General features: G+C 42.2%; 1 protein-coding gene across 1 annotated transcript in view; it reads right to left on the bottom strand.

Moving 5' to 3' along the window:
- LOC120032741 (zinc finger protein 585A-like) overlaps positions 1-17,507 on the bottom strand; it is a 40,625-nt gene extending 23,118 nt beyond the window's left edge. The window contains exon 1 of the mRNA XM_038978927.1: positions 17,177-17,507. Within this exon, the coding sequence (XP_038834855.1) occupies positions 17,177-17,507 (331 nt within the window). The remainder of the gene's footprint in view (positions 1-17,176) is intronic.
- Between the last annotated feature and the right edge of the window lie 1,924 nt (positions 17,508-19,431).

The raw sequence follows: 19,431 nt of genomic DNA, 5'->3' as shown, positions 1-19,431 counted from the left end.
TTTTACAGTAGGTTTATCTCTCTAGGTCAATGTCAGTAGGTTACAGTAGATTGTATCTCTCTAGGTCATGCACAGTAGGATACAGTAGGTTGTATCTATCTAGGTCATGCCAGTAGGTTTACAGTTGGTTGTAATCATCTCTAGATGCTTAAGTTATTATGTGGACACGTGACATACCGACAACTTTAATAAAAACACTATAGTCTCCAGATCGCTATGCATATTCATGCTAGTAGCTTAGTATCTCTCTCCATTGAATACAGGCGGTTGACGACAACAACCCTCAGAATATAAACAATAGATTACAATAATAAGATGTATCCACCAATCCAAAGAAAGGATAGGCGGGAGCTAGACAACCCGCAGTGAAGCTTTGTGGACAACAACTCCCCTTGTTAGGGCGGAGAGACATCTTGTCAGTATATCCATAATCTTTGGTGTAGCCAACCCAACTCTCACATGGCACTATTGGGGGGCACGATGTGTAGTAAATCATCACTACATGAAAATCCCAACAAGCCATTCCCCCCAGTCTGCGGTCAACAGATAGACCCTTCTCAAATATATATGTTAAGTCACTTTTTGGAAACGGAACGGAGAATACAAGGGGTAGCTTACTCTCTACGTCGTCTGATTCTAGACATATCAGTCATCATCCTGGGCCCTCCGTTGAATAGGTATTGACGAGCCAACTCTGAATATCCAATGTTAAAAACAAATTTAAGGCGGTACTTACTGGTGTTAATCAGATCTCCTATCTCCACCTCTTTATCTTTCAATGTGACAGTAATCTCCCCTTCCTTCTTCAATCCAAAAACGGCATCCTCCTCTTTCCCTTCCTCCTCTTCTTTTACTGTAACATCCTCCTCTTTCTCTTCCGCCTCTTCTTTTACTGTAACATCCTCCTCTTTCTCTTCCCCCTCTTCTTTTACTGTAACATCCTCCTCTTTCTCTTCCGCCTCTTCTTTTACTGCAACATCCTCCTCCTTCACTCTGAACGCGTCTTCCTCTTCTTTCACTGAAACGTCTTTCTCTTCTTCTTTCACTGTAACAGCCTCACCCCCTACTTCTTGTTTTACTGTCACATCCTCTTCTTCCTTTTCCTCTTTCACGACAATATTCAGCCCCAGAGCTTCTTTCTCCGTCCAGCAGACCTCTTCTTTAACAGGAGGAGAGTAGTTTAGGGAGCTCATGGTCGGGGATGTTAGCTAGCTAGCTATCATTAGCGACAAGGCTAGTGCTAACTTAACCAGCCAGCTACTATAGCTGACTAATAAAAAATAACGTAATATTATATTATATAGGTTAACAAGTAGATACGACAGAAGTGTGTCTAAAACACAGTAGGTAATATACACCGAAAGCGTATAAATAGCTGGAATCTTTCGGCTATGTTGGCTAGCAAGCTACGGAGGTGATTGACGAGCTGTTTATGAAGAACCGTCCACTAGATTATACGTCACGCTGGCAGCATCGCCTGAAAGACGCACGTCGCCGTCTGCTGACTGGAGTGGGAAACGCAGTTGCGGATCATATTTTACTTTCAGACAAAGATTATTGTAAATGGATTTAATTAAATAATACTATTATATTGAGACATACAAAGACCTGAATCTGTTGATTGATTAGTGCGAATAAAAAATGTTTACTACAGCACATTTAAGGCAGTTTCATTAAGTCAAACTGAATCTAAATAATTAGCTAGCTACTGTAGGTATATTCTGCTCCTACATGGTGTAACAATACATAATGTAGATGTATATAATGAACAGACTAGGTCTATACTGCTCCTACATGGTGTAACAATACATCATGTAGATGTATATAATGAACAGACTAGGTCCATACCGCTACTGCTAATAATATTTGTGTCATTCTCAAAACTTTTGGCCAGGACTGTACATTTTACTCAACTGCGTTACCCACTCCAGTCAACAGATGGCGGTCTGGGAATGTAAGGTAATGCTGCTAGTGTGACGTCTAATCTAGTGGACGGAACGCTTCTTTCAATAGCAACAACAGTTAGTCAGACACCTCGGTAGCTTGCTAGACAAAATAGCCTAACCAATAAAGCTCTTTAGACGCTTTTGTGGATATTAGCCACTGTGTTTTAAAACCCACTTCTGTCGTCTAGTTAGTTATCCGATTGAATTCCATATTTATGGTGTTGTTATTAGTCAGCTAGCGGGCTGGTTAAGTTAGCATTAGCCTAGCTAGCTAACATCCCCGACCATGAGTTCACTAAGCTACTCTCCTTCTGCTAAAGAAGAGGTCTGCTGGACGGAGGAAGAAGTTATCGTAAAAGGGGAGGAGGAAGAGGAGACTGTTTCAATACAAAAACAAGTAGAGGGTGAGGCTGTTACCGTGAAATAGAAGAGAAAGAGTTACAGTGAAAGAAGACAAAGAGGATGATGCTGTTTTTGGAGTGAAAGAGGAGAATTTCACATCAAAAAAGGAGGAGGAGGAAACGGGATATCTGGGCCCGGTTTCCCAAATGCATCTTAAGGCATCCAATAGTTCTAATGATGAACGGGCACCAACTCTGCAGTTGTTGAACTGATGTTTGGTGTTAAAGCGGAAATATGCAATTGCTACGTCCAATATTTTGACGTTTAAATTATTTATTTATAGCCATTGATTCTTGAAGAATATAACACATGCCTCATGAGCTTAGTTCAACTGTTGTACCCCATCAGAACCCCAAATAAGCTTTTTTTACTCCAATGTTTAGAAATAATGTAAATCAACACTGTATGCCTCAACATGGTTAAAAATGTAATGTTGATATCATGGATGGTCATTCTTTGGATCCATAGATCTGTCTATGAATTTGAGAGTCGTTAAATGTCTCCAGGCCCATCATCATCTTATTACCAAAACAGTGGTGGAATTACAGCTTTGTTATTGTTTCAACTGCAGATTGGTTGATTGATTGTGACCTTTTTTATAGGGACAACCTAGGTTTTAAAAAGCAACAAAATGGCTGCCCAGAGACTTGGTTTGGTTAACAGCTGAGGGATGGGGGTTGGAGAAATGTAACCACTCAAGTGGTGAAAGGAAGAGAGCAGGAAATATTTTATGAAAATACTTTGAGGAACTATTGTCATTCGCAATTGATTTCATTAAGACTTTGTTTACTTGCTGTTTGAGGTAAAGAAAAAATTACTTTGAGAAGCTCCACAACTCATTAGTGGTGCAGCGTTAAGACAATGAGAAGTACTATCAGACATCCCCAAATGGGCACATTTATAGGCAGGTAGACTAATCCTACTTCTATATGCGCAATCAGGTGTGCGTCCTTACTCAACATTGACAGGAGTGTTTCAAATGAAAGACAATTTAATAAATAGACAAAACTGGCGTATCTTGTGGGATCAAGCCTGGGTGGTCTGCCATAGGCCGTTTCATTTAGTATCTGTATTGGTCAGCATTATGAAAACCTAGTTTCCCTCCTTCAGGGAACAGTAGTTATAGTCAGCTTATGATGAACTACAACATAAATACTGGATCTTGCTGTCGGACAATTTTGACAGTCCAATTACAAACATCACGACATGCAACAACAAGCAAAGTGCTTCTTCATTCATTACTCTGGTAAAGACAGCTATGCCGTGCTCCACGTTGGATCCAACATCCCTAACATATTGATGTTTATAATGTGTTATTGTCTGCTTGATTTACAGTAGGGTCCCATTAGTCTGTTTGGACACGGAGATACTTTGCTCATACTGTGTAGAGAACTGTTCCTTGATGGATAGGCTATTGTACAACACACAGAGCTATTTTCCTTTATTCAGGACATTTAGAATGACCACACATTACAGAGTAGCCTAGTGGGATTATTCACAAAATTATCTGGTGATCAGGTTATGAAATGTCATGACAAAGACATTTTAGTTTCCATGTTTCACCTGAAATATTAAATGATTTATAGTCCTAGGTCTATGTTGTTGTTAGGTGAAGTTATGGGTTCTACAGTAGGTCTATATTGGTCCTACAGTAGGTCTATGTTGTTGATGTTAGGTGAAGTTATGGGTCCTACAGTAGGTCTATGTTATTGTTAGGTGAAGTTATGGATACTACAGTAGGTCTATGTTGTTGTTAGGTGAAGTTCTGGGCCAATTTGTTCAACACTTAATGTACAATTTGGCAAACAGTTAGTGTACAAACCCTCATTGTCAGGCTGATGGAAAACTAGCCAAAGAGCATTTTACTGGTTGAAGTCGTTTTTAAATATAAAGTAGTACATTTTTGACAATAACACAAACATTATATTAATCAGGACATTCAAAGGAGCATTACAATTATAATCCAAAGTAATGTGAAATACACTCATATTCAACCTGTAAAAGGAGGCTATTTTTGCTGTCAGCCTATGAGAACTCCCCTGAGTTTTCCCCCACGGTGGTGAATTAGTGAATAGACACAGAACTTAATGTGAGTTTCCTTGAGTAGCACTCCTGATCTTGCGCTGATAGTGCGCTGTAATATTCAGAATACATTGTGGGAAAACTAAAATCTTGGCTCACCATTTTTGTTCAAGGCACATATACTACATCCATAACTATTGGTTTCCTCATTACCAGATATACTACATCCATAACTAGCGGTTTCTGCATTAGCAGGGAGGAGTTTCTACAACCAAATTGCATTTGCATCGCCCTAGTGCCGCAATCGCCCTCATAAACACAGAAGGGGCCTATATTGGAGACCAAAAGTCATCTGGCACACTGCTTAGAGTTTCAACAACATGAATAACTTATTTCTAGCCTACAATCATCGATGTTACTACTAATGTGAAAACAAGACAATAGTCATATAATTTAACAGGTGTCAATTGTTGTAGAACTTCATGGGTATGCTCTGGGCATCACCTTTTACCTCAAATAAACAGTGGATTACTGCTGTTGTGGGCCTTTAACCATCTGTCTGACTTTGTCGTTCACACAGGAGAGAGACGTGACTATCGTGGATCCTCTGGGGAGTCTCAACAACATCATGATGCTGACGAGGCAGAGAAGAGTCTCTCCACATCAGAACTCCTCAAGAAACACCAGCAGAGACCCACAGGGAAGAAATCTCATTGCTGCTCTGACTGTGGGAAACGTTGCAAATCTTCATCAGAACTTAAAATACACCAGCGAGTACACACAGGAGAGAAGCCTTATAGTTGTGATTAATGTGGGAAGAGTTTTACTCAGTCAAGCTCCCTGAAATCACACCATAGAACACACACAGGAGAGAAACCTTATGACTGTTATCAATGTGGGAGGAGTTTTACTCAGCCAAGCAGCCTGATAGTACACCAGCGGGGACACACAGGAGAGAAACCTTATAGCTGTGATCAATGTGGGAAGAGTTTTACTACATCTAGCTATCTAACTATACACCAGAGAGAAACCTTATGGCTGTGATCAATGTGGGAAGAGTTTTACTCATCTTAACAGCATGATGGGACACACAGGAGAGAAACATTGTACCTGTGATCAATGTGGGAAGAGTTTTACTACATCTAACTATCTAACTATACACCAGAGAGAAACCTTATGGCTGTGATCACTGTGGGAAGAGTTCTATTCGGCTACAAACCCTGAAATCACACCAGAGAATACATTCTGGAGAGAAGCCTTTTGTCTGTGATCAATGTGGGAAGATATACTCTGATAAAAGATCTCTGATTAAACATCAGAAAATACATGAAGGAGTTGTTTCATGATATCAATGAATTAATGTCACAATGTAGAATGTTTTAACATTGTAGTAGCAGTATTTTAATGATGTCACAATGTAGAATGTTTTAACATTGTAGTAGGAGTATTTTAATGATGTCACAATGTAGGACCCTAAATGTTTGTCCCCTGTTCTATTGATTTCAACATGATATGGATATTAGACTCAGGGGAAAAATCCAGGCTCTGAAATGGAAGAGTATTATTTATATGATTTAACAAAAAGTGACTCAAAAAAAGAGTTGTGTTACACTTACCGCGTTGGTGACCCACTTGAATCAAAATGCAACACTTCAAAATGTTTAGGTTTTCAATATATCCCAAACTGTTACTACATATTGGTTATTGATTTGGACACGTTAAAACTGTGTTTTGACATTGCACTATTCCCATTTAGCAAAATGTCATTCAAAAGACTTTGAAAAGAAGACTATGCCCAACGTCCAATATATGTTGGTTGTAGTTGAAAAGATGCCTTTTCGGTTTGTTTTTTCAATGACTTGAAAACAACTTAATTTCAACGTACTTGCAGCCCATACACATGGACTCAGTATAATGAATTGGTCTATAATCAATTTTATTAACAATCCTACATCACTCCAGTATTTCTTGACAACATTCAAGTGCTAATTGTCTTTATTCCACTACTGAAGAAGCATGACTCAAATCACCTCATATTTCAAACATCCAGCCTGACAAAAGGTACATGTTTTATTATTCCAATTATTCCATTCCGTGAATTATTGCCACTACATATTAACAAAGGGTTGTACGTTTGGTTTTCATGTTTACAATTCATGTTACATTTAGTAATAATTATTTATGCAACCAACTGACAATTTTGGGGTACAATTATATTGACATTGTTATCCTGCTTTAATAATATCAGGGTTAATTCTCAGATGTGCCAACCCAAATGTACCAGAGCATGACATTGGGGACTGGGCCCAGATCCAGTAACATGCCTATTGAGTGAACCCTGTAAAGAGAGAAGCTCCGCAGTGAGGTGGAAAGTTACTACGGATATTGCAGGAGTTTCCTCTTGAAATCAGACATGTCCGTGGTAATGACAACTTGGTTGCTGATTGTTTCAAGGGTGGGCAGTCAAAAAAGATTTGTGTTGTGCGTTTAGCCAGTGCGTGACCATGGATCACAAATCATTTTGACTGCACGTTTTTCCATATTGAAGATTAGTTTTGTTTGGGCTCGTTCCAAGGGGACGAGAGTTCTAGAAGCTAGTGAGTTTTAGGAAGATGAGAGTTGTAGAAGCTAGTGAGTTTTAGGAAGATGAGAGTTCTAGAAGCTAGTGAGTTAAAAAAAAAAATGCTCCACTTCCTGTCTTTAAGTTTGTTGTGGGTGTTTCTTTTGTTTGCCTCTTCTTGGGCAGATTTAGTGGGTCTCATGGTGGGTGTCTTTTAGGTCCCAGTTGTTGTTACTAGTCAACTTTCAGTGCCCCTCTTAAAAAAACAAGCTTGTATTTTGGGTTGGATATTGCATCCAATTAATATTGTAATCAATGGCATTTCCTTAGGGTGCCCATTCGTCTTTTAGCTGTTAATCTTCTGTTTGTTGTGTACTAAATATTTCTGTTTATTTTCATTTTTTTCTTACTGTGCATTGCATCCATGTCTGAAATGTGCTGTATAAATAAAGCTTCATTTGATTTCAACAAATGAACCCAACGACTGACCAATCAACAGACTCTTGGTCCCTCTTAGTATGAAAAACAGTATCACTTTTCCAGCCTGCTGAAGGTGTGGTGGAGTGGTAAACACCACCCCCGGCTCTCCCAGGGGCTTGAGGTGGTCTTCCACAGCTCTGCTTATGTCATGTTTTGTGGCCTTGCCGTTCCATTTCTTGACTGCCCCTGCAACACAGAAATAAACACATTTAGTCATGTCATATAAAACATTAAAAGTAATGGATTTGATGCATCTACGACCTCAGTTACACCTGGCACCTAAATGTGACTTCTGTCATCTGATCACTCCAAGCTGCATTAGGTTCAGATCTACCAGGATGGGCCTTTGATGCAGTCAGGCCACCGAATATGCATAAGCATTGTAAAGAGATTGGGTGAATGAGTGGGGAAAAATACAACTCTCTACTACATCACACAGTTCAGGCTGAGTCTGATTCATCTCTAGAGAAACTACAACTCCCTACTACATCACACCGTTCAGGCTGGATATGATTTATCTCTAGAGAAACTACAACTCCCTACTACATCACACCGTTCAGGCTGGGTCTGATTTATCTCTGTGTTCTGAGGGGAAAATCTATGTTAACCTCTAAGTTTATATGACTTCTAATGTGTTGAAGGATCTTTAAGGTTGAGAAGTTTATGTGTATGTTTGTGTGGGTCTGCAACCACACACCCTCTCAGCAAACAGGCCAAAGGCGCCTGGCGCAATTCAGGGAACCGTTGATCTACTTCAGAGGAACTATGTCTAGAGTGATTTCCTGTTGTTTTGACACCTCATTGGAAAACTAGAATAACTAGCTGTTGCTACAGAACGAGACAAACAATTCACAGTTAGTCTGTGTCTCGTTCTCCACACACGTACACATACCAAGATCACGTGATTTCTATATGCACAAGATAGTTTGACTATATAAGGCTTCTGAACTCCTTGTGTCATCGAGCTCTCGGCCTTCCACCTCAGAGTGTAGGGCTGACCAGATACATTATTGCAATTCTTATCAAATAAAGGTTGATTGTTTGAAGAAATGACAAGGTCTCTCCTTATTGGTTAGAATTTCCACCACAATGTGCAGTAACAATGTTAGACCAGACTCATAGTACAGAATGAATGACTGATTGCCCAGTTCACCGTCTCACCTCATACTATATTGGAGCAGCAGCAGCTGACTGCCCAGTTAAACATCAGTTCACCGTCTCACCTCATACTGTATTGGAGCAGCAGCAGCTGACTGTCCGGTTCAGTGTCAGTTCACCGTCTCACCTCACACTGTATTGGAGCAGCAGCAGCTGACTGCCCAGTTCACCGTCTCACCTCATACTGTATTGGAGCAGCAGCAGCTGACTGCCCAGTTCAACGTCAGTTCACCGTCCCACCTCATACTGTATTGGAGCAGCAGCAGCTGACTGCCCAGTTCAACGTCAGTTCACCGTCCCACCTCATACTGTATTGGAGCAGCAGCAGCTGACTGCTAGGTTCAACATAAGTTCACCGTCTCACCTCACACTGTATTGGAGCAGCAGCAGCTGACTGGCCGGTTCAAGGTCAGTTCACCTTCTCACCTCATACTGTATTGGAGCAGCAGCAGCTGACTGCCCAGTTCAACGTCAGTTCACGTCTCACCTCATACTGTATTGGTGCAGCAGCAGCTGACTGCCCAGTTCAACGTCAGTACACGTCTCACCTCATACTGTATTGGAGCAGCAGCTGACTGCCCGGTTCAACATCAGTTCACCGTCTCACCTCATACTGTATTGGAGCAGCAGCAGCTGACTGCCCAGTTCAACGTCAGTTCACGTCTCACCTCATACTGTATTGGAGCAGCAGCTGACTGCCCGGTTCAACATCAGTTCACCGTCTCACCTCATACTGTATTGGAGCAGCAGCTGACTGCCCGGTTCAACATCAGTTCACCGTCTCACCTCATACTGTATTGGAGCAGCAGCTGACTGCCCAGTTAAACATCAGTTCACCGTCTCAACTCATACTGTATTGGAGCAGCAGCAGCTGACTGCCCTGTTCAACGTCAGTTCACCGTCTCACCTCATACTGTATTGGAACAGCAGCAGCTGACTGCCCAGTTCAACATCAGTTCACCGTCTCACCTCATACTGTATTGGAGTAGCAGCAGCTGACTGCCCGGTTCAACGTCAGTTCACCGTCTCAACTCAACTGTATTGGAGCAGCAGCAGCTGACTGCCCAGTTCAACATCAGTTCACCGTCTCAACTCATACTGTATTGGAGCAGCTGACTGCCCAGTTCAACATCAGTTCACCGTCTCACCTCATACTGTATTGGAGCAGCAGCAGCTGACTACCCGGTTCAACTTCAGTTCACCGTCTCACCTCATACTGTATTGGAGCAGCTGACTGCCCAGTTCAACATCAGTTCACCGTCTCACCCCATACTGTATTGGAGCAGCAGCAGCTGACTACCCGGTTCAACGTCAGTTCACCGTGATCGTTGATATTCTTCTATTTTACATTACATTGTGTAGTAAGATCTGCGATTCTGCTCTTGCCCTACCGCTTCAATTAGGACCCGAGTGGCCTTTATGTCCGTGACAAGGTATGCCTATGCACCAATCATCTGTTTCTTCATAAACATAGGTGTGCATGCTTATATAAAACTACAGCTGAACATTTATGTTCTTTGTTAATTGTGTGTGTATTAATCTTTTCTTACTTTTGTTGACACAGATTTCACCGCTCTTCACTCCTTTACTGCACATCGGCGGAAATCCATTTCACCATGAGAGTGAAATCCCGCTGGCCTTTGATGGGGAGAACATCCACGCCCTCGAGGACGTCCCCATGGGACTTGAGGCTCTGCTAGGGCTGTATTTTTTATTTTCCCTTAAATTTTCCAGAAATGTCAGATAAACACTTATGTTCTTAAGTTATTGTGTTCTGGGGAGAAGAGAAGTTGGGGTGAAGTTACCAGGGCGGTCATAAAGATGGCAAACTTCCTAATATAACTAAGTGAATATGATATACACACTAAAGCTGAAAAATCTGTATTTAGCATCAAGTCTACAATGTTTGTAGTTTACCTATGATTCATTTTTAATGTATGTTTTTATTGTACATCATTATTTATATTCTGATGCCACAATCGCCCGTTTTCAAAGGGAGTCGTTGTTTTTTAGGAGCAGTCGCTTTTTAGCTTTTTGTCTGAAAGTATTTTCTCAACTGCGATACCAATTCCAGTCAGCAGATGGCGATGTGCGTCTTTAAGGTGATTCTGCCACTGTGACGTATCATCTAGTGGACGGGACGCTTCTTCAACATCAACAGCTAGTCAGACACCTTGGTAGCTTGCTAGTAAAAATAGCCGAAATGTTGAAGTTATTTGGACTGTGTCGGTATACCATTCTATTTGCTTTCTCTAGGACTCTCCATAGCTACGAAGCAGCTCTCCAAACATACTCCCAGCAGAACCCCAAAAATATACGTTTGTTTCCCGGACAATGACCGGAATTCAACGGTTCTCTAACCTCCCAGAGACCTCGGCAAAATCAAGCCTCCCAGGAACTATAGACCTTCCCCTGCTTTCTAAACTATCATCCCGCTCTCAATACCACCCCGTGATCTTCTATGATGGGCAGTGAAGGAACGGACCTCCAAGATAACGTTATATCAAAACTTATTATCCACATGTCAATCATCTGATTAATCATATTACTATATGAGGAACTATAGACCTCTAGGAGGAACTATAGACCTCTAGGAGGAACTATAGACCTCTAGGAGGAACTGTAGACCTCTAGGAGGAACTATAGACCTCTAGGAGGAACGTGAGGAACTATAGAGCTCCGTGAGGAACTATAGAGCTCCGTGAGGAACTACAGAGCTCCGTGAGGAACTACAGAGCTCCGTGAGGAACTACAGAGCTCCGTGAGGAACTACAGAGCTCCGTGAGGAACTACAGAGCTCCGTGAGGAACTATAGATCTCCGTGAGGAACTATAGATCTCTGTGAGGAACTATAGTCACACAACTCTCATTTCACAGTCACACAACTCTCCTATCGCAGTCACACAACTCTCCTATCGCAGTCACACAACTCTCATATCACAGTCACACAATGCTATTCCCAAACATACATAATCAATTAGTTGTTTTTCAACAATATTTTAAAACTTCATCGGGACAGGGGGCAGCGTTTCCACTTTGAACAAATTGCGTGCCCAAACGGAATTTCCTCCTACTCTGTCCCAGAAGGTAATACATGCATATTATTATTACTATTGTATAGAAAACACTCTGAAGTTTCTAAAACTGTTTGAATTATGTCTGTAAGTATAACAGAACTCATACGGCAGACAAAAACCTGAGAAGAAATCCAAACAGGAAGTGAGAACTCGATTTTCAAAACAGTACCAAATGATACCCCTTATAGTTATGGATGAGCAAACACTTCCTAGGGCTTCCACTAGATGTCACCGTCTTTAGATTTTGGTTATATGATTCTACTATAAAGGAGGGGCTCATAGGAGCTATTTTACTGAGTGGTCTTCAGAAATTCTCAGTCTCATTTTGCGCGCTCACGAGAGAGAGTGCTCTCGTTCCAATGCTCTTTCTTCAGACAATGAAATTCTCCGGTTGGATCCTTATTGATGATTAATGTTAAACACATCCTAAATATGGATTGCATACATCATTTGACTTGTTTCTACGACCTGTAACGGAACTTTTTGAGTTTTTGTCTGGAGGGATTGCTCGTGCGTCATGAAAATGGATTACTGGGCTGAACATGCTAACCAACAAGTGGCTAAATGATGGGCTTTATGGAACTTTATGGAACAAATCAGTCATTTATTGTCGAACTGGGAATCCTGGGAGTGCCTTCTGATGAAGTTATTCGAAGGTAAGTGGATATTTATAGTGTTTTTGTAGCTTCTGTTGACGCCAAAATGGTGACTATTTCTTTGGCTGGATTGTGCTCTGAGCGCCGTTCTCAGATTATTATTTTTCCGTAAAGTTTATTTTGAAATCTGACACAGCGGTTGCATAGAGGATAAGTTTATCTTGAATTCTGTGAATAACACTTGCATCTTTTATCAATGTTTATTATGAGTATTTCTGCAAAATCACCACATGTTTTGGAATCAAAACATTACTGCACGTAACGCGCCAATGTAAACTGAGATTTGTTTTATATATATATATGCACATTATCGAACAAAACATAAATGTATTGTGTAACATGATGTCATATGACTCATCTGATGAAGATGTTCAAACGTTAGTGATTAATTTTATCTCTATTTGTGGGTTTTGTGAAAGCTATCTTTGCTGTGAAAAAATGTCTGTGCTTTTTTGGATTTGGTGGTGTTGTGTTTTCGCTGTAAAACATTTTTAAAAATCGGACATGTTAGCTGGATTCACAAGATGTTTATCTTTCATTTGCTGTATTGGACTTAATGTGTGAAAGTGAAATATTTCTAAAAAATATTTTTGAATTTCCCGCGCTGCCTTTTCAGTGGAATGTTGGGGGGGGGGGGGGGGGGGGTTCCGCTAGCGGAACGTGTGTCCTAGGCATATTTCCACATTTCTATCTCATGGTTAGTTCCTAGGATAATGCAACTCATACATTTACATCTTTCAATACTTCTAAAATGGGGTCCAGGTTTAATACAATTACAGGTTTAAAACAATTACAGGTGCACCTTACTATCTTATACTATATCATAAATGGTCTTAACTAGTAAACACAGATTCTAGTTTTCATCCAGTTCACACAGATAGCTGCCTCGGCCCTGTTTACACCTCCAAGGTGCCCCCCTCACACAGGAATACACACTCATAGCCTACGAGGATTTTCTAAAAACTCCACTGGTTTCGCTCACCTCATTCTTTTTTTTGAAACTACGTTCGAGATGTGGTATCCACTCGGCTCGCTGCCTCTCAGATCAAAGGTGGGTCCATCTGCTCCGTTCCCGAAGTGTGGTCTCCCTAAGATCCCAAGTTAGAGGGATCCCTCGTGCACCATTTACCCAGGTCGTCAGGAGCGGTCACTAAATCAAGATTCACATCCCCATCGCCAAATGTGGTTAATTTATTTTATATCAAATAAGGAGAGACAAACTTATCACACAAGTCAGAGTTATTCTGAAACTAATTCTTTATTCACTTATTAATAAGGGAGCAGGTCAGGACAACGCACACATATAAAGTGAATCAATTGAGTGTTTTACGATAATGATGGCTGGTCGACAAATCACCCCCAGATGATTCGTTGAGAGCCACGATACAAAAGTACAAATGTCTTTTACAGCCAAGATACACCCCTTTCAACCTACATGACGAACAATAGATGTATAGAACAGGTCACAAGGTTAAGATTTGTATGAAAGATACTTATAATTCTCATCAGACAGTATCTGCTGTAAAAACAGTACTCTTTGTGTAGAGACCAGGGTCTGGCCCTGGGGTCATCTCTCCCTGGTACCATATAGAACAGAAACATTAACTCATGTTCTGGAATGCGGTCTCTTTAGGTTTTATCACCCAAAAGACATTGTAAATCTCCTGTCAGTGTTATCTCCCAGAGGCCCATCCTCAGTAGAACACACAGACACAATAGTTCTAAGAACCCTCTATTCTGTTGCATAAAACAACCATTTGATCCAATAAAAGTATTATAACATAATCTTGCAGTTTTGCTCTCAGTGTCCACTGAAAGTTGACTAGTAACAACAACTGGGACCTAAAAGACACCCACCATGAGACCCACTAAATCTGCCAAAGAAGAGGCAAACAAAAGAAAAACCAAAAAGGTGGAACAACTAAAGGTGTTGACTCTCCACATCTATCAAGACAACTGGAGCACTGGGCCAGACACTCCTGTTTGGGCTGCAGGGGCAGTATTGAGTAGCCAGATAAAAGGTGCCCATTTCAAACGGCCTCGTACTCAATTCTTGCTCGTACAATATGCATATTATTATTACTATTGGATAGAAAACACTCTCTAGTTTCTAAAACCGTTTGAATTATATCTGTGAGTCAAACAGAACTTATTTGGCACAAACTTCCTGACCAGGAAGTGGAAAGTCTGAAATCGAGGCTCTGTTCTACTTCCTGCCTATAAATGGGCATGATACGTATGAGTATACATGCACGTCATACACCTTCCCCTTGATGTCAAGAGGCGGTGAGAGAAGAAATTTAGTGTTTATCTTGGTCTGAAGTGGAATACAAGCTCTTTGTATGACGTGTCCCCCATTTCCGGTTTTCTGGAGAGCGCGAGGCGGTACCTGGATTTGCTTTCTGTTTAGCTGCCGTTATAGGCGACTACTATCTCTGGCTTTGATTTTATTTGATACATGTGACCATATCATCGTAAAGTATGTTTTTTCAATATAGTTTAATCAGATTATTGAAATTTTTTTGCGAGTTTTGCCGTGTTCCGTTCTCTGACTTTGTTGACGATGGAGCGATTCGTGCCACTTGGCTAGTGCGCTTGATAATTCGAGAGGGAAAGTGGCCGTTCTAAATCCAAACAACGACTGTTCTGGACAAAGGACCCCTTGTCCAACATTCTGATGAAAGATCAGCAAAAGTAAGAAACATTTTATGATGCTATTTCATATATCTGTCGTGCATGTGAACTAGTCGTCGGCGCCCAACGTTTGGGTACTCAGCTATACCGAAGCTGGATGTCGTAATGAAGTTATTTTTTAGAATTCTAACACTGCGATTTCATTAAGAACTAATGGATCTATCATTTCCTATACAACATGTATTTTTTAGTTATGTTTATGAATAGCTATTTGGTCAGAATATGTGTGTCATAAAAAGTGTCAGAAAAATATCGTTGCTGTTTAGACGTTGTGGAAAAAGTAGCTAAGATAGCAACATGTATAACCACTGATTTCAGCTCTAAATATGCACATTTTCGAACAAAACATAAGTGTATGTATAACCTGATGTTATAGGACTGTCATCTGATGAAGAATATCAAGGTTAGTCAAAAATTATATATCTTTTACTGGTTTGTTACGATCGCTAACCTTTTGCTACTGGGAAATGGCATGTGTTTCTGGCTATTGTGGTAAGCTAATATAACGCTATATTGTGTTTTCGCTGTAAAACACATAATAAATCGGAAATATTGGCTGGAATCACAAGATGCCTGTCTTTCATTTGCTGTACACTATGTATTTTTCAGAAATGTTTTATGATGAGTAATTAGTTATTTGACGTTGGTGTCTGTAATTATTCTGGCTGCTTTCGGTGCAATTTCTGATTGTAGCTGCAATGTAAACTATGATTTATACCTGAAATATGCACATTTTTCGAACAAAACATAGATTTATTGAATAACATGTTATAAGACTGTCATCTGATGAAGTTGTTTCTTGGTTAGTTTGGTTGGTTCTTGGTTAGTTAGGTTGGTTTTGTGCATGCTACCTGTGCTGTGAAAAATGTCTGTCCTTTTTTGTATTTGGTGGTGAGCTAACATAAATATACGTGCTGTTTTCGCTGTAAAACATTTTAAAAATAGGACATGTTGGCTGGATTCACAAGATGTGTACCTTTCATTTGCTGTATTGGACTTGTTAATGTGTGAAAGTTAAATATTTCAAAAAAATATATTTTGAATTTCGCGCCCTGCACTTGAGCTGGCTGTTGTCATAAGTGTACCGACGTCGGGCTTGCAGCCCAAAGAGACTTTAACACCTTCCCCCTTAAGACAACAAATATATCCTACATGTATGACTCAATTTATTAGGATTGTTAATAAAATTGATTATAGACCGATTTATTATACTGCGTCCATGTGTATAGGTTGCAAGTACGTTGAAATTAAATTGTTGTTTTTTCACCTTTCACTAAAAGCAAACTTAATATTGTACGTCGGGCATTGTCTTATTTTCAATGACATTTTGCTAGGTGGGATATCCCCTATGTCACAGTTTAAACGTGTCCAAATCAATAGTCCAAATACAGAAACAGTTTGGGATAAATTGAAAACCTAAACATAAAATGTACTATATACACAAACATCTGCCACAATAATCATATTACTTAAACAAGCACCTTATAAACTGCACAAGCACCAGAAACGCTGTTGTTTTGACAAGTAGCAATAAATAACTGATGTCGATTAGGGGGGAAATCAGGTTATGTGCTGTTGAAACTGACAACTAAAAAAAACACATGGAAATGGGAGATATATTTTACCTCACTGGTTAGAGGACAACCTGCAGAAGACAGTCAGCTATATTTTGGAGTGATGCATTTAATGCATTTAAATTTAGGGGTCGCTAAACAAAGGAACACAACACTTATTTGTCATCACTCATCGATATCATGTTGAAATCAATTGTGCCGAGAGGAGGGAGATGAGGTTGCACGTCCTGTTAAAACTAACAGCTCAAAAACCACACGTAATCTGGGAGTAATGTGTACATCCCTGGTTAGAGGACAATTTGTAGAAAACAGCTCGCTACATTTTGAAGTGTTGCATTTTCATTCAAGTGGGTCACCAACATGGTAAGTGTCACACAACTCTTTTTTTGTTAATCACTTTTTGTTAAATCACATAAATAGTACTCTTCCATTTCAGAGCCTGGATTTCCCCCCGAGGCTAATATCCATATCATGCTGAAATCAATAGAACAGGGGACAAACAATTAGGGTTCTACATTGTGACATCATTAAAATACTTATACTACAATGTTAAAACATTCTACATTGTGACATAATTTCATTGATATCATGAAACAACTTCTTCATGTATGTATTTTCTGATGTTTGATCAGATATCTTTTATCAGAGTATCTCTTGTCACACTGATCACAGCTATACGATTTCTCTCCTGTGTGTGTTCGCTGGTGTAGAGTCAAAGAGCCAGATGTAGTACATATTTTCCCACATTGACCACAGCTATAGGGTTTCTCTCCTGTGTGTATTCTCTGGTGTTGAGTCAGATGGACAGATTGACCAAAACTCTTCCCACATTGAACACAGCTGTAAGATTTCTCTCCTGTGTGTGCTCTTTGGTGCACTGTCAGCTCTCCAGAGTGACTAAAACTCTTCCCACATTGATCACAGCTACATTTGAGCATTTGATGGACAGGGTGCTAGATGGTATCCCCCGACAGCAGTGTCTGGTATACCTCGATGACATCCTGGCCCATGGCAGCTCCTTCCAGTCAGCCCTGGGGGCGCTACGGCGTGTGCTGGAGAGGGTGGCTGCCGCAGGTCTGAAGCTCCACCCCGAGAAGTGCCACTTCATGAGGAGAGAGGTGTCCTTCTTGGGCCACCGAGTGGGGAAGGAGGGGATCAGCACCATGGAGGACAAGGTAGCGGCTGTCAGAGACTGGCCCACCCCCACCGACCAGCGTCAGCTGAAGAGCTTCCTGTGCCTGGCCTCGTACTACAGGAGGTTTGTACGGGGCTTCTCAAGCGTTGCTGCTCCACTGAACCGCCTGCTGCCGAAGGACAAGGCTTTCACTTGGACAGTGGAGTGTGAGGAGGCGTTCAACACCCTCAAACGTGCACTGATCGAGGCTCCCGTGCTCGCCCCCCCTGACCTCACCTTGCCCTTTATCCTGGACACAGACGCGAGCAATGTGGGCATGGGTGGGGTGCTGGCCCAGGTGGGGCCAGAGGGGGAGAGAGTGGTGGCGTACTTCAGCAAAACATTTGACAAACATGAGCGCCGCTACTGTGTCACCCGGCTGGAGCTCTTGGCTGTTGTGGCTTCCGTCAAACACTTCAAGTACTACCTGGGTGGTCTGCCCTTTACTGTAAGGACTGACCACTCTGCTCTCCAGTGGCTCATGTCTTTCAGAGAGCCAGAGGGGCAGATGGCACGCTGGTTGGAGGAGCTTCAGCCGTATGACTTCACGGTGGTGCACAGGGCAGGGGCACGACACTCCAACGTCGACGCCATGTCCCGTCGGCCCTGTACTGCAGACGGCTGCCGCCACTGTGAACGGAGAGAGGGATGGGAGAGAGAGCTGTGTGCAGAGGAGGGGGTCTGTGCCACAGTGTGTCGGGCGAGCGGGCCTGTCTGCTGTGAGCTGCAGACTGTCGACGTGGCTGAATGGCGGCAGCAGCAGGGACGGGACACAGACCTACAGCCAGTGCTACAGTGGGTAGAGGCGCAGGTGAGGCCACCATGGGAAGAGGTGACAGCGCTCTCACTCGCGACCAAAGGGTTGTGGTCAAAGTTTGAGCGACTGCGGCTGGCTGATGGTGTGCTACAGCGGGCATGGAAGGAGTCAACTACGGGAGAGGAGAGGTGGCAGGTGGTGGTCCCAAAAGCATTGCGGGAGGCTGTGCTCCAGAGTACTCATGGGGGGGTGGGGACTGGACACTTTGGGTTCACAAAAACACTGCGCCGTCTCCAGGGCTTCTACTGGGGGCAGCACAAGAGGGATGTGGAGGACTTTTGTCGCCTCTGTGACAACTGCACAGCGAGAAAGGGCCCCCCAGGCAGCTCTCATGCTCAGCTCCAACAGTTCCCAGTGGGGGCTCCCATGGAGAGGGTGGGAGTGGATGTAGTTGGGCCGTTCCCCACCACAGACAGTGGAAACTGCTGGGTGCTCACGGCCATGGACTATTTCACAAAATGGCCCGAGGCCTATGCTCTGCCTGACCAGGAGGCAGAGACCATCGTTGACGCCCTGACAGCGGGGATGTTCAGCAGGTTTGGAGCTGCAGAGTCCATCCACAGCGACCAAGGCAGAAACTTTGAGTCCCGTGTGTTCGCCACCATGTGTGAGAGGCTGGGTATGCACAAGACCCGCACTACTCCTCTCCATCCTCAAAGTGATGGCCTTGTGGAGCGCTTCAACAAAACGCTTGGACAGCAGCTGGCCATCGTCTCTTCCAAACACCAGCGTGACTGGGACAAGGACCTGCCTATGGTCCTCATGGCATGCCGCTCCGCTGTCCAAGACTCCACCTCCTGCACGCCTGCCCTCCTCATGCTGGGGAGAGAGATCCGCACCCCTGCGGAGATGGCGTTTGGTCGGCCCCTGG

This window comes from Salvelinus namaycush, chromosome 39, assembly GCF_016432855.1.
Source record: "Salvelinus namaycush isolate Seneca chromosome 39, SaNama_1.0, whole genome shotgun sequence".
Classification (NCBI taxonomy): Eukaryota; Metazoa; Chordata; class Actinopteri; order Salmoniformes; family Salmonidae; genus Salvelinus; species Salvelinus namaycush.
The sequence above is the reverse complement of the archived record's forward strand: the minus strand, read 5'-3'. Positions and strand labels throughout refer to the sequence as shown.